General features: G+C 51.7%; 1 protein-coding gene across 1 annotated transcript in view; it reads right to left on the bottom strand.

Annotated features, from left to right (window-relative positions):
- SFI1 (SFI1 centrin binding protein) overlaps positions 1-14,344 on the bottom strand; it is a 120,434-nt gene that overhangs the window by 55,473 nt on the left and 50,617 nt on the right. The window contains exons 5-7 of the mRNA XM_032139845.2: positions 4,815-4,906; positions 2,569-2,673; positions 831-1,038 (exon numbers count right to left, since the gene is read on the bottom strand). Of these exons, the coding sequence (XP_031995736.2) occupies positions 831-1,038; positions 2,569-2,673; positions 4,815-4,906 (405 nt within the window). The remainder of the gene's footprint in view (positions 1-830; positions 1,039-2,568; positions 2,674-4,814; positions 4,907-14,344) is intronic.

Genomic DNA, 14,344 nt, shown 5'->3' with positions numbered 1-14,344 from the left:
GTGTGTGTGTGTAGGGGTATGCGTGTATACGCCTACACTCCTGGCTCCTAGTGGATTCTGGTTCAAGCCTTAGCAAGGCGGAGCAGGCAGTGAGGGATATGGCACTGTCACCTGCAGTCTGCAGCCCCCAGCCAGCTCTGCCGGAGTATACGTAGCCTTGCAGCTTGTGTGTTCAACCAGGGACTCTGAGAACTGGCTCCTGCTATCTGATGGGAAGCGCCTGGAACGCCAGGACCACCCCTCTTGAAGCCTCAGCAGAAACCTCCAGGGCCCCAAATCCTGTGTCCAGTGGCCTGACTGAGGGCCATGCACTCCCCCTGGGGGGCGAGGGTGGGGGCAAGGGGCTGACTTTCTCCCTAGCTCAGCTGACGCCTGGCCACCAGGCAGCGGCGTGCGTCTAGTGGGGCGACAACCCTGCCTTCCCTGCATTCTTGAGCTAGAAGCAGGCAAACTTCCCAAGTAGGGGACGGGGAAAATGGTCCTCCCTGGGCGACATGGACCAGAGTCAGTGGCAGGCAGCCCAGGAGGCCCTGGGAAGAGGGCAGGCAGGACTCGCAGGGGTCTATCCTAGCCGCCCAAAGACAGGGAACCTCCTCTCAGACAACTCTGGGCGCTGAGGGGAACCGGCTCTGGGCAAAGGCAGCAAGCCAGCCACCCACTCCCTAGCCCTCGGGCGCTGCCCTCTTCCCCAGGCGCCCTGTCCCCAGGCCCTCCGGCAGCACCGAGGAGACGGAGCTCTCAGGGCCGGAGGCGCCCCAGCCCGGGCCCTGCCAATGCCAGCCGGCACCCCCTCACTTCCCGCAGCCGCCTCACTGCAGGCACCCCCTCACTTCCCCTCACTTCCCGCGGCCGCCTCACTTCCCGTACGCTCTTCACTTCCCGTACCCGCGCCCGGCAGGAGATAAGATGTGGAGGAAGTGAGCTCACGTAGCCCGGGCCGTGCCCACGTGGGGACGGAAAAAAAGCCCACGACTCGCTCAACCCTGTCCGCGGGGCTCCTCAGGCCGGGGCCGCGTCGTCGCAGCTGGGACAGCCCACCTGCGACCGAAGGCGCTAGAAGGGCACCCCCACCCGGCACTGGCCCTCTGCGCGGGCAGGGTGGGGCGCCTCCCTGAGAAGTCACCTGGGGCTCCCGGCAGGGCCGGGGCGCCGGCTCCGCTCACTCACCCGCAGGTGGCTCCAGCTTCAGGGCTCCGACTCCCTAGGGGCGCTCCTGGAGCCGGGAAGCCTTGGGGCGAGTGGGCGGGGCTCGGGCTCCAGCCACTCAGACTACCAGGGGCGGGGGCAGGAGGCCGACCCCAGCCACCCTTAAAGCTGTCGCCCCCTCTGAGCCCCAGTCCTGCTGGGCCGCCCGCCCAACCCGCGGGCCCCTTTAAGAGGAGGGGCCAAGACCAGGGAGAAGGGGAAGGGCAGCAGACACCAGCTCTGCTTGGTCACTGTCACGGGAGGACCCCATTCAACCAGCAAGGTGGGCCCGGCTGCTCCCAAGGGATGCCTCCTGTCTGTCCTCAGTCTGTTCGCTGGTCTGTGAGCCGCCTGTCTGCAGCCCGTGGCTGGCCTCCCAAAGCAGCTGCCTCCCCTCACGACCCGCCACCCAACACTAGGCAGACTCAGGACCCCACGTGCTGCTGACCTCACTGAGGACCAGCTTCTTCACTGGACTGAACAGAAAGCCACCCCTGCTAGCCCTAGGAAGCTCCAGAGAATGCAAAATCCTTGATCCTTCCCGCATACCATCTTGAAGCTACAAGGCTGCTCCCACCCCAGACCTTCTGCCCTCCAGGCACGCACAGCCCTGACATACAGAATGCCCTGACGCCAAAACTGATGTAGACCAGTGAACAAGGGCAGCCATAAACAAGGTCCGACCACCCCAGCCTAGAGCACACAGGCCTGCCTGCTTCACTGCTAGGATGCAGAGCCCATGGGATGGATGATGCATGCTGTCTTCCCACCCCACTAGATCGGAGGGGCCCTAGTCTGTGGGTTGGCAGCCCACCCCATACCCACATGGTGCCAGGCACCCAGCAAGCACTCAGCCTACATGGGATCAGACCAATCAGCTTAATGCTTTTAGGGGAGGGGAATGGTCTGAGAGGGATCACCATTCAACCAAAGAAAGGGTGTGGCATTAAGTAGCCTTGTTCACATCTGTGGGAGCAACTGAGCACACCCATCCCCTATTCAATGGTGAGATGGCCCTGGAAGTCTCAGTCTCCTCATTCTGAGCCACTGAACAGAATACAATTCCAGCAGCCTCTCACCACTGAGATCTTCATTTCTAAAACAACTAAGGTTTGGGGCCAGGCATGGTGGCTCATGCCTGTGATCCTAGCACTTTGAGAGGCCAAGGTGGGAGGATCACTTAAGCTCAGGAGTTCGAGACCAGCCTGGACAACATACTGAGACCTCTCTCTTTCTTTTTTTAAACCAAAAAGAAAGAAAGAATTAAGGTTTGGAACAGGAGGAGAGGGTCTGTAGGGCTTGTGGAGAAATAGGGCGGGGGGCCACGCCTGGAATAGGACATAAGGGTGTGTAGTCACAGCCTCATACACCTGTCATCCTTACCTGGATCCAGCCCAAGCAAGAGCCACATGACAAGCCACAGCCCTGGGATGCAGCAGGGGGAAGAAGACAGAGTCCTCCTCCATGGATTTCCATGTTCTTCCATACCTACAATGCACCCATGGGAACAGGGAGGCAGGGGTGAACAAGGCACAGTGCCACCCCTAAGGGCCTCAGAATGTGGTACAGGGGTGGCAGATACCTTATACAAAGCTGCTCCTAATATTCTCCTGTCCAGACATCACTACAGGAGGTCCTCAAATAGTGTCATCCATAACACTGATGAGAAAAAAAATCTATTCCAGCCAGGGCTACTGTCTGTGTGGAGTGTGCACGTTCTCCCCATGTCTGCACGGGTGTTCTCTTGAGTACCCTAGTTTCCTCCACATCCCAAAGCCGTGCACATTAGGCTCACTGTTGTGTCTAAATGGTCCCAGCCTAAGTGAGTGTGGGTGTGGGTGCACCCTGCCATGGCAAGGCATCCCATCCAGGACTGGTTTCTGCCTTGTGCCCTGAGCTGCCTGGATAGGGGACCACCTGCAACCCTGAAGTGGAGTAATTAGGTAAATAATTATCTAACTTTTTATTAATCGTCCATAAATGCATGCATAGCTCACATTTCAATGGTTAATATTAGAAATGTTTGGGGTCTTCAAAAGTTCGGTGATGTTTTTGTGGTTAGAAACATCCACAGGAACGTAACTCTTGCTTCTGTCAATCAGCCTATGGTAAAACTGGTTTCATTCTATGTTTTGCTTAAAAGTGAAGATCCCAAGAACCTATCATCAAGATTGAGAACTTACTGTAACTGATCCCAGCATTCTCAGAGCCCCAAAGAAACTTCAGATCCCTTCTCACCTCAGAGCTCCAAGGAAACACCACATGACGTGGGGTAAAATGCAATTAAAGCACAGAAAGATGTTGATGCAGAATCCTGGCCGCCACCAACTTCCAGAACTGGAAAGACCCTGGAAGACCATCCTGGCCTCCTCAAAGCCTCTAGTACTTACAGACTAGACCACACAGGTCCCTGGGGACGGAACAAAACTGAGCCCCAGTTAGACTAGGGGAAAAAGGTCTATAGAGAAAAGACCAGCTTCTGCACACATTCTACCTCCCATGTGCTGAGAGATCTCTGGGACTCCCACACTCTTCCCTGTAGAATGGCCAGCTCTGCTGCACTGCGTCCACCGGCATTGCTTTTTAGCCATTCTAAGCCTCTAAGGCAGATGGGTGTTTAAAAACCCATAAACCGCCGGGCGCAGTAGCTCATGCCTGTAATCCCAGCACTTTGGGAGGCCAAGGCGGGCGGATCACGAGGTCAGGAGATCGAGACTATCCTGGCTAACACGGTGAAACTCCATCACTACTAAAAATACAAAAAATTGTCTAGGCATGGTGGCGGGCGCCTGTAGTCGCAGCTACTCGGGAGGCTGAGGCAGGAGAATGGCGTGAAACCCAGGAGGCGGAGCTTGCAGTGAGCTGAGATCATACCACAGCACTCCAGCCTGGGCGACAGAGCGAGACTCCGTCTCAAAAAACAAACAAACAAACAAACAAAACCTGTAAACCAGCCCACAAGTTGGCCAAGATTAGCACGCCCCCACCTTCCAACCAGACCTCCACCACACATATTTTCAGTGGGGAAATGCCTCTGGATTTTGAACAATCACTTACAAGTGAATTTCCATTAGGGAAAAAAAAATTGTCTGGAAATTTACTTTGCTACCTTGTATTTATTTCCTTCAGGCCATGGAGTCCTTTATTTCCACGCCTCCTACTCTGTTAGGAATCCCTTGGGTGGGAGTGCCACCTAGTGCCATTGTTGAGGCTCTGCAGGCTCTCAGGCTACCTGCAGATGGAGGCCTCCCTGCCTCAGTCAACCCACCTGTATTCTCTGCCAGGTCCCAGCTGTGTGAATTTCATGCACTACTTCTAGGGGGATGCCCTGTGCCAGGGAACAGAAGGTAGCTGCGGAACAGGGGTGGCAGATGTCCTCAGCTAATTCTCATTTCCTGGCTCTTGGCTAATCCTCATTCCCTAGGGGCTAGCAGAGGCCCCTCAAGGAAGATGGCTGGTGTCTTAAGGGCTAGTACAAGAAACCACAGGCAGGCATCAGCCTCCCAGACATCTGGGCAGAGAGGCCTGGCAAGCACAAAGTGCCTTCAGGCTATTTCTCTACACACCAGATTCTCCTATCCCTGCCCAACTCCCCATTCATCTTTGAGAATCGTTTTTGGCAGTCCTACTATCCTGCAAGATGTCCCGGATACCCCTGGCACATTCAGAGCCCCACCAGTAGCTCCCCAAGGGCCCTGCCCAGGCACTGAGGAAGGGCAGACTGGGGTGGAATTAAGAAAAAGTGCTTTAGGCCAGATGTGGTGACTTTAGTGTCTGCAATCCCAGCACTTTGGGAGGTCAAGGTGGGGAGATCACCTGAGGTCAGGAGTCCAACACCAGCCTGGCCAGCATGGTGAAACCCCAATCTCTACTAAACATACAAAAATTAGCCAGGTGTGGTGGTGCACGCCTGTAATCCCAGCTACTCGGGAGGCTGAGGTGGGAGAATCGCTTGAACCCAGGAAGCAGAGGTTGCAGTGAGCTGAGATTGCCACTGCATTCAGCCTGGGTGACAGAGCAAGACTCCATCTCAAAAAAAAAAAAAGAAAAGTGCTTTTAGGCCTGGCATGGTGGCTCACACCTGTAATCCCAGCACTTTGGGAGGCTGAGGTGGGCGGATCACCTGAGGTCAGGAGTTTAAGACCAGCCTGGCCAACATGGTGAAACCCTGTCTCCACTAAAAATACGAAATTACCCGGGTGTGGTGGCACGTGCCTGTAATCCCAGCTACTCAGGAGGCTGAGGCATGAGAATCACTTGAACCTGGGAGGTGGAGGTTGCAATGAATTGAGATCGTACCATTGCACTCCAGTCTGGGCAACAAGAGTGAAACTCTGTCTCAAAAAAAAAAACAAAATAAAACTGCTTTTAGGTAGAGCTGCCTGGCAGACAGCTTCACACAGGGCCGCAGGCATCTTGAGTCGCCATCCCTCGATTCCTTTCAGCCTCAGAAGTTTATCCAGCCTTGTGTTTAAGTTCCATGTCTTTTTTGGAGACAGAGTCTGACTCTATCCCCCAGGCTGGAGTGCAGTGGAATGGTCTTGGCTCACCACAACCTCTGCCTCCCAGGTTCAAGCAATTCTCATGCCTCAGCCTCCCAGGTAGCTGGGATTATAGGCACCTGACACCACGCTGGGCTAATTTTTGTATTTTTAGTAGAGACGAGGTTTCACCATGTTGGCCAGGCCTGTCTCAAACTCCTGACCTCAGATGTCTGCCTGCCTCCCAAAGTGCTGGGATTACAGGCATGAGCCACCATGCCCTTTGAGTTCCACGTATTCTTGAGACACAGTCCCTTCCGCTCATCCACACACTGGCTGCTCAAAGCCATTGGAGGTAGCTCCAAGTGGGTCCTGGGCCACCTGGGGGCATATGTGAGCCACCATTCTGCCCTCTGCGATCTCCTCTTGCCCTAGAATGAGCCCACAATTCTCTGAGGTCAGAGCTGGCTCTGCCAGCCAGTTCCAGTGGCATAAGAACACTACAGGAGTTCAGGTGGCACGGGGGGCAGGAAGCTCTGCTTCCCTGCCAACTTGACTATTTGCCCATTTCCACACTCACACCTATTAGGTAAGAGGTAAAATAGTACTTACTAAAGCTCCACTCCCTGCCAGCATGGGGCGGTATTTACATACGCATCACCTCATTTAACAACTTTATGAGGGTGTGAATGGTCCTATTTATAGATGAGAATAATAAAGCTACAGAATGTACATGGCTCACCAACATGGAGAACATGTCTGATACTGCCCACCACCAGGTACATCGCGGGCGCTGGATCGCGTGCTGAGCACAGGCCCATGGGGCTCCAGGCAGGGGACAGGAGAAGAGGAGGACACAGGGCACTTCTCAGGTCCTGCCTATGCTTAGGCTGAATGGTGGCAGATCAGACAGGCTGATCTGTCTTTATTCCTTTTGATAAATTGGAATACTGTACTATACTTTTTTTTTTTTTTTAATTCTAAACAGAGGCTAGAAACAAGGAAGCAGTGCTCAGGCAGGAGTGAGCATCCCTGTAAGCCGAGCTGAATAAGGCCTTTCCTGCACTGCTGCTCCCCAAACACCTCAGCCCTTGCCACAAGCCCCTAGGGCCAGACCTCAAAACAACAAAACCACCTTCCAGGTTCAAGCGATTCTCCTGCCTCAGCCTCCCAAGTAGCTGGGATTACAGGTGCCTGCCACCACGCCCGGCTAATTTCTGGGGTTTTTTTTGTTTTGTTTTGTTTTGTTTTGAGATGGAGTCTTGCTCTCTCTCCCAGTCTGGAGTGCAGTGGCACGACCTCAGCTCACTGCAAGCTCTGCCTCCCAGGTTCACACCATTCTCCTGCCTCAGCCTCCCAAGTAGCTGGGACTACAGGCGCCCACCACCACGCCCGGCTAATTTTTTGTATTTTTTTTAGTACAGACGGGGTTTCAACGTGTTAGCCAGGATGGTCTCGATCTCCTGACCTTGTGATCTGCCCGCCTCAGCCTCCCAAAGTGCTGGGATTACAGGCATGAGCCACCGCGCCCAGCCTAATTTTCGTATTTTTAGTAGAGACGGGGTTTCACCATGTTGGCCAGGCTGGTCTTGAACTCCTGACCTCGTGATCCGCCCACCTCGGTCTCCCAAAGTGCTAGGATTACAGGCGTGAGCCACCGCACCCAACCTTTTCCCTTTTTTTAAAAAGATTACATATTAGTTGGGTGCAGTAGCTCATGCCTATAATTTCAACACTTTGGGAGGCCAAGGCAGGCATGTCACTTGAGCCCAGGAGGTTGAGACCTGCCTGGGCAACATGGCAAAACTCTACAAAAAAAAAAAAAAAAAAAATATATATATATATATATATATATATACCACACACACACATATATGTATATATATACACATATATGTATATATATACACATACATGTATATATACATATATATAACAATTAGCAGGGCATGGTGGTGCACGCCAGTAATCCCAGCTACTCAGGAGGCTGAGGTGGGAGGATTGCTTGAGCCCGGGAGATTGAGGCTGCAGTGAGCAATGATCACACGGCTACACTCCAGCCTGGGCAACAGAGCAAGACCCTGTCTCAAAAAAGAAAAAGTTGTGGTTTTTATTTTTATTTTTATTTTTTTTTGAAAAAGAGATTACATATTCACCATTAAAAATCTCTCATTGGCCCTAAACTGGCAACAGTCATCTAACCCTGCTCTCACACCACTCTGAACCAGATCCTCCTCTGTACTTCCTCCTGCACCAGCTCGTGGGAGCCACAGGGCTGTTCTGTTCAGACCTGAGAGCCCCATTCAGGCACTCACGCTGGGACGTGCATGTCACTTTACTCCAGTGACTGAGGACCTGAGAACTCCTTCGTCCTCCATTTTCCAGAGCAAAGAAGAAACAGTGAAAGCTACAGAACAGCATCTCTGCTTTTGTGAAAGCACAATTCTCTTCCCACGCAGACTCGGTCTGGGGAAGAGGTCAACTTTTGGATCCACTCTTCTGAAGAAGCAAGTGTCCCGCTCCCCTCACCCGGCACTGGCCATCTTGAATCAGTGAAGAGGAAAGCTCTTCATTCCCTAATGTCACGTCCTACACATTACAAGCTCTGACTGAAATTTCTCACTCAGAATGTTTGTAACCTAAACATTTAGACTGAGTGGCAAGGAAGGAGGATCCATGTGCTTCCAGAAATAAGGCTCGGTCCCAGGCAGACCCAGAGGCCGCCCTGCCTTTGGCGTGGGAGCCACAGGCTGAGCAAGTGCCTCCCCTCGGGCCAGGCCCTCTGTCCTCCAAACCGTTGGGCCAGGAGAGCCTGGCCCTGCTCTGTGGCCACTCAGGCAGATGTATTTTGGCTGTGCCTGCCCTTGGCTGTGGGGCTGCTGCCAGGTGGTGGTGGCCCCAGGATGAAACCAGCCCTCCCCCAAGACCTAGATCCACAGGGCAGAGGCAACACAAAGGAACTCAGGACGCTATGACTGGGCACAGCTCAGGCCCAAAGATGTGGGGCAGGTCCAGTCACAACAGCAGCCCCACATCCCTTCTGGAGAGTCTGGACGGCCACCCCTGCTGTCAAGCCCCTGCCCCATGGGAAACTCACCTCCACTTGACCTGACTAACTGCAAGCAAAAGTGTCCACCAAATGCCCTGGGTCTGTGGAGGGGCGGGGAAGGGGGGATGAAGGGGGATGAAGCGGGGAAGTGGGGAGAACAGGGAAGAGGGAGAAACGCTTGTTGGCCAAGACCGGCGGAGAGGAAATGACACAGCTGCCCCCAAAGAGAGGCAAAACGGGTAGTAAGGACACCCGCAAGCCACTCCTCCCCTCAGAGATCTGCGCCCATCCTTCCCTAGCCTCTGCCACAAAAACCAGTTCTGTCTCAACTACTAGCTAATGGTTTTTTCTTTGTAGAGGCATGGTTTTGCTCTGTTGCCCAGGCTGGTCTCAAACTCCTGGGCTCAAGAGATCTTCCTGCCTCAGCCTCTCAGGCAGCTGGGACCACAGGCACACACTACCACCCCTGGCTGATTTTTCTTTTCCTTTTTTTTTTTTTTTGAGATAGAGTTTCGTTCTCATTGCCCAGGCTGGAGTGCAACGGCGTAGTCTCGGCTGAGGTGGGAGGATCACCTGAGCCTGGGAGGTCGAGGCTGTGATGAGCTCTGCTCACACCACTGCACTCCAGACTGGATGACAGAGTGAGAGCCTGTCTTTTTTTCCCCCACCCCGAGACAGAGTCTCGCTCTGTCACCAGGCTGGAGTGCAGTAGCATGATCTCAGCTCACTGCAACCTCTGCCTCCCAGGTTCAAGCAATTCTCCTGTCTCAGCCTCTCAGATAGCGGGGACCAGAGGCACACACCATCACCCCTGGCTAATTTTTCTTTTCCTTTTTCTTTTCTTTTTTTTTTTTTGAGACAGAGTTTCATTGACCAGCCTGGAGTGCAACGGTGCGGTCTCGGCTCACTGCAACCTCCGCCTGCTGGGTTCAAGCGATTCTCCTGTCTCAGCCTCCCAATTAGCTGGGATTACAGGCGTCCGCCACCACACCCAGCTAATGTTTTTGCATTTTTAGTAGAGACGGGGTTTCACCATGTTGGCCAGGCTGGTCTCGAACTCCTGACCTCAGGTTATCTGCCCGCCTTGGCCTCCCAAAGTGCTGGGATTATAGGCATGAGCCACTGCTCCTGGCCCCCTGGCTAATTTTTTAATGTATTTTTTTGTAGAGACAGAGTCTTGCCTTGCCAGGCTGGTCATGAACTCCTGGGCTCAAGCAATCGTCCCACCTCAGCCTCCCAAAGTGTTGGGATCACAGGCATGAGCCACCATGCCTAGCTGAAAATGTGTATTTTCAGTTAGATGTTTTGTAACCGAAAATTTGAGATATCATCTAAAACAGTATTTGTCAATCTCAGGAAAAGAGGCAACAGGCAATATGACATGATTGCTGAATGATATTTTTATGACTTTTGGGAACAAATAGGCAGCATATCTGAAATCACAACCGCCACACAAAGGCAGGATATATGACCACCGCAGCAGTATAAAACTATGGATCCATAAACTACAGATCTGTACCTGGTAGCCATCCATTCTCTATCTATGCTCACTCACCGCAGCTCTCAGCACAGGCCCCTATGTCAACAGCCAAAGCCACAAGCCACACCTGCGGAACCCAAGTGAACACTCAGGCCATGAACCAAGAGTGTTCCCAGGACATCTTGAGTTCCTGAAAAGAAACTCAGAGAAGTGGCTCTTCTACTTCTCAGCAGTCCCTGAGCTCCTGCCTTCAAGAGTGCCCTTGGTGCCCTGCAGAAAATCACCTCTGCCCACTGATGGGCCACAGGTTGAATCAGGGACTCAAGGGAATAGCACTCTGGAAGCCAAAAAGCATTATTTAAGCTGTGCACACTCCACGCGACGGGGCTAAATGGAACTAAAAGGAACACTCTGGGTCTTCAACCTGAGCAGCTTAGCAAGCAGCTGTCCAGAGCACGATTTCAAGCTACTTTTTTTTTTTTTTTTTTTTTTTTGGGACAGGGTCTTGCTCTGTCACCCAGGCTGGAGTGTGGTGGCACAATCTCAGCTCACTGCAACCTCCACCTCCTGGCTCAAGCAGTCCTCCTACCTCAGCCTCCCAAGTAGCTGGGACCACAGGCCCATGCCATCACACCAGCTGATTTTTGTATTTTTAGCAGAGACAAGGTTTCACCACGTCGCCCGGGCTGGTCTCAAACTCCTGAGCTAGAGTGATCTGCCCACCTCAGTCTCCCAAAGTGCTGGGATTACAGGCATAAGCCACCACTCCAGGCCTCAAGCTACCCTTTCTAACGACATCATTCTGTGAAATAAAAACTTAACATAAAAACATCCTTTTTGTTTTGGGTTTTTTTGTTTGTTTGTTTGAGACGGAGTCTCGCTCTGTCAACCAGGCTGGAGTGCAATGGCACGATCTCGGCTCACTGTAACCTCTGCCTCCTGGGTTCAAGCAATTCTTCCACCTCAGCCTCCCAAGTAGCAGGGATTACAGGTGTCTGCCGCCACGCCTGGCTAATTTTTATATTTTTAGTAGAGACGGGGTTTCACTATGTGGGCCAGGCTGGTCTTGAACTCCTGACCTCAGGTGATCCGCCCACCTCGGCCTCCCAAAGTGCTGGGATTACAGGCATGAGCCACCGTACCCGGCTTTTTTTTTTTTTTTTTGAGATAGAGTTTCACTCTTGCTGCCCAGGCTGGAGTGCAATGGCGCAATCTCGGCTCACTGCAACCTCCGCCTCCTGGGTTCAAGCGATTCTCCTGCCTCAGCCACCCAAGTAGCTGGGATTACAAGTAGGCACCACCACTCCCAGCTATTTTTTTTTTTTTTTGAGACGGAGTCTTGCTCTGTTGCCCAGGCTGGAGTGCAGTGGCGGGATCTCAGCTCACTGCAAGCTCTGCCTCCCGGGTTCATGCCATTCTCCTGCCTCAGCCTCCCAAGTAGCTGGGACTACAGGCGCCCGCCACCACACCCGGGTAATTTTTTGTATTTTTAGTAGAGACGGGGTTTCACCGTGTTAGCCAGGATGGTCTCGATCTCCTGACCTCGTGATCTGCCCACCTCGGCCTCCCAAAGTGCTGGGATTACAGGTGTGAGCCACCGCCTCCGGCCTTAATTTTTTGTATTTAGTAGAAAAGGGGTTCCACTATGTTGGTCGGGCTGGTCTTAACTCCTGACCTCAGGTGATCCACCCACCTCGACATCATGCTCAACTAACGGATAAAAGATTCACTCTTACCATAGATCTTATCAAAATCAGCATATGATTTTTTTTCTTTCCTTTTGAAGTCCAGAACTTTCACCTTTTCACTTAAAGAAGGCACTTTACCACTTTCTCTTCAGCAATCCAAATTGCCAGAATCGCTATTATTGCACTTTGGGGCCAGTATTAAGCCAAATATGGGTGACCTGAACACAAGCACTGGAATACCACAACAGCTGATATGATAACTGAGATGGCTACTAAGTGACTTATGGGCAGGCAGCATAGATACTGAGGTCACAATAGACAGAGGGAGGATTCATATCCTAGGTGGGAGAGAGAGAGTTCATTATGCTACTCAGAACAGGGAGACATTTAAAACTTAGGAATTGTGGCCGGGTGTGGTGGCTCACACCTGTAATCCCAGCTTTGGGAGGCTGAGGTGGGCAGATCACCTGAGGTCAAGAGTTCAAGAACAGCCTGGCCAACATGGTGAAACCCTATCTCTACTAAAAATACAAAAAAAATTAGCCAGGTGTGGTGCCACAAGCCTGTAATCCCAGCTACTCAGGAGGCTGAGGCAGGAGAATTGCTTGAACCCAGGAGGCACAGGTTGCAGTGAGCTGAGATCGTGCCACTGCACTCCAGCCCGGGCGACAGAGTGAGACTTCATCTAAAAAATAAAAATAAAAAATAAAAAAACTTAGGAATTATTTCTGGAATTTTACATTTAATATTTTCAGACTGCAGGAACCTGAAAACTTGGATAAGGGGGAAACACTCCGATTGTTTTAGAAGCCAAATGCATGCCACAAACCATAAAGGTGTCCATACCCTTTCAGGCAGCAATCCTACACCTAGGCATTCATCACGAGGAAAAGGCTTTATGAAAAGGTATGCTCTGCAACATTATTCATGGTGGCAAAGACCACCAGTATACCAGAATCAACTGAGGTGGTAAATCCTCAGTGGCAACCAGAGACTTCAGGACCTGGGCGCCTGTCACCACTGAGGAAGAGCCAAGAGTGTGGCTCCAGGGTGGCTCACACCTGGAATCCAAGCACTTTGGGAGGCCAAGGTGGGAGGATTGCTTGAGACCAGCCTAGGCAACATAGTGAGATCCCATCTCTACAAAAAATAAAAAATTAGCTGAGTGTGGTGGTGGTGCATGCCAGTGCACCATGTCCCAGCTACTTGGGAGGCTGAGGTGAGAGGATTGCTTAAACCCGAAGGTTAAGGCTACAGTAAGCTATGACTGTGCCACTGCACTCCAGTCTGGGCAACACAGCAAGACCCTGTCTCAAAAAACAAAAAAAAAACAGCTGAATCAATTTAAAAATAGAGAAAAAAGGACAGGTGTGGTAGCTCACGCCTGTAATCCCAGCACTTTGGGAGCCCAAGGCAGGTGGATCACAAAGTCAGGAAATTGAGACCATCCTGGCCAACACAGTGAAACCCCATCTCTACTAAAAATACAAAAATTAGCTGGGCGTGGTGGTGCGCACCTGTAGTCTCAGCTACTCGGGAGACTGAGGCAGGGGGATCACTTGAACCTGAGAGGCGGAGCTTGCAGCGAGCCAAGATCATGCCACTGGATTCCAGCCTGAGAGACAGAGCGATACTCAGTCTCAAAAAAAAAAAAGAAGAAAGAAAAAAAGCCGGGCACAGTGGCTCACACTTGTAATCCCAGCACTTTGGGAGGCCGAGGCAGGCGGATCACCTGAGGTCAGGAGTTCAAGACCAGCCTGACCAACATGGAGAATCCCTGTCTCTACTGAAAATACTAAATTAGCCGGGCGTCGTGGCCCACGCCTGTAATCCTAGCTACTTGGGAGGCTGAAGCAGGAGAACTGCTTGAACCCGGGAGGCAGAAGTTGTGGTGAGCCGAGATTGCGCCACTGCACTCCAGCCTGGGCAATAAGAGCGAAATTCCGTCTCAAAAAAAAAAAAAATAGAGACAAAGACAGGAAGTGAATGCATAAAAAATAAAGCTCATGATTAAGCAATCACAGTCACATGGCGAGAAGGCGTGGGAATCATCATGTCCCCTGTTTTCCAACATTCTGTCATAGTGTTTGCTATATCATCTCTGTCATTTAACAGGGAATAAGACTGATTTCCACAAGCATGCCAAGACCATTCAATAGAGAAAGGATAATCTTTTCAACGAATGATGCTGGGAAAACTGGATACCGACATGCAAAAGAATGACGTTGGATTCTTCTCTTATACCGTAAATAAAAATTAATTCAAAATGGATAAAAGACTTAAATATAAGACTACCCTGGCGAAGTGGCACACACCTATAGTCCACTACTGGGAAGGCTAAGGTGAAAGAAACATGTGAACCCAGGAGTTCAAGGCTGTGGCAAGATATGATCACACGACTACTCTCCAGCCTTAGCAGCACAGTAAGACCCTGTCTCTGAAAAAAAAAAAAAAAAAAAAA

Source organism: Hylobates moloch, unplaced genomic scaffold, assembly GCF_009828535.3.
Source record: "Hylobates moloch isolate HMO894 unplaced genomic scaffold, HMol_V3 SCAFFOLD_19, whole genome shotgun sequence".
Classification (NCBI taxonomy): Eukaryota; Metazoa; Chordata; class Mammalia; order Primates; family Hylobatidae; genus Hylobates; species Hylobates moloch.
The sequence above is the reverse complement of the archived record's forward strand: the minus strand, read 5'-3'. Positions and strand labels throughout refer to the sequence as shown.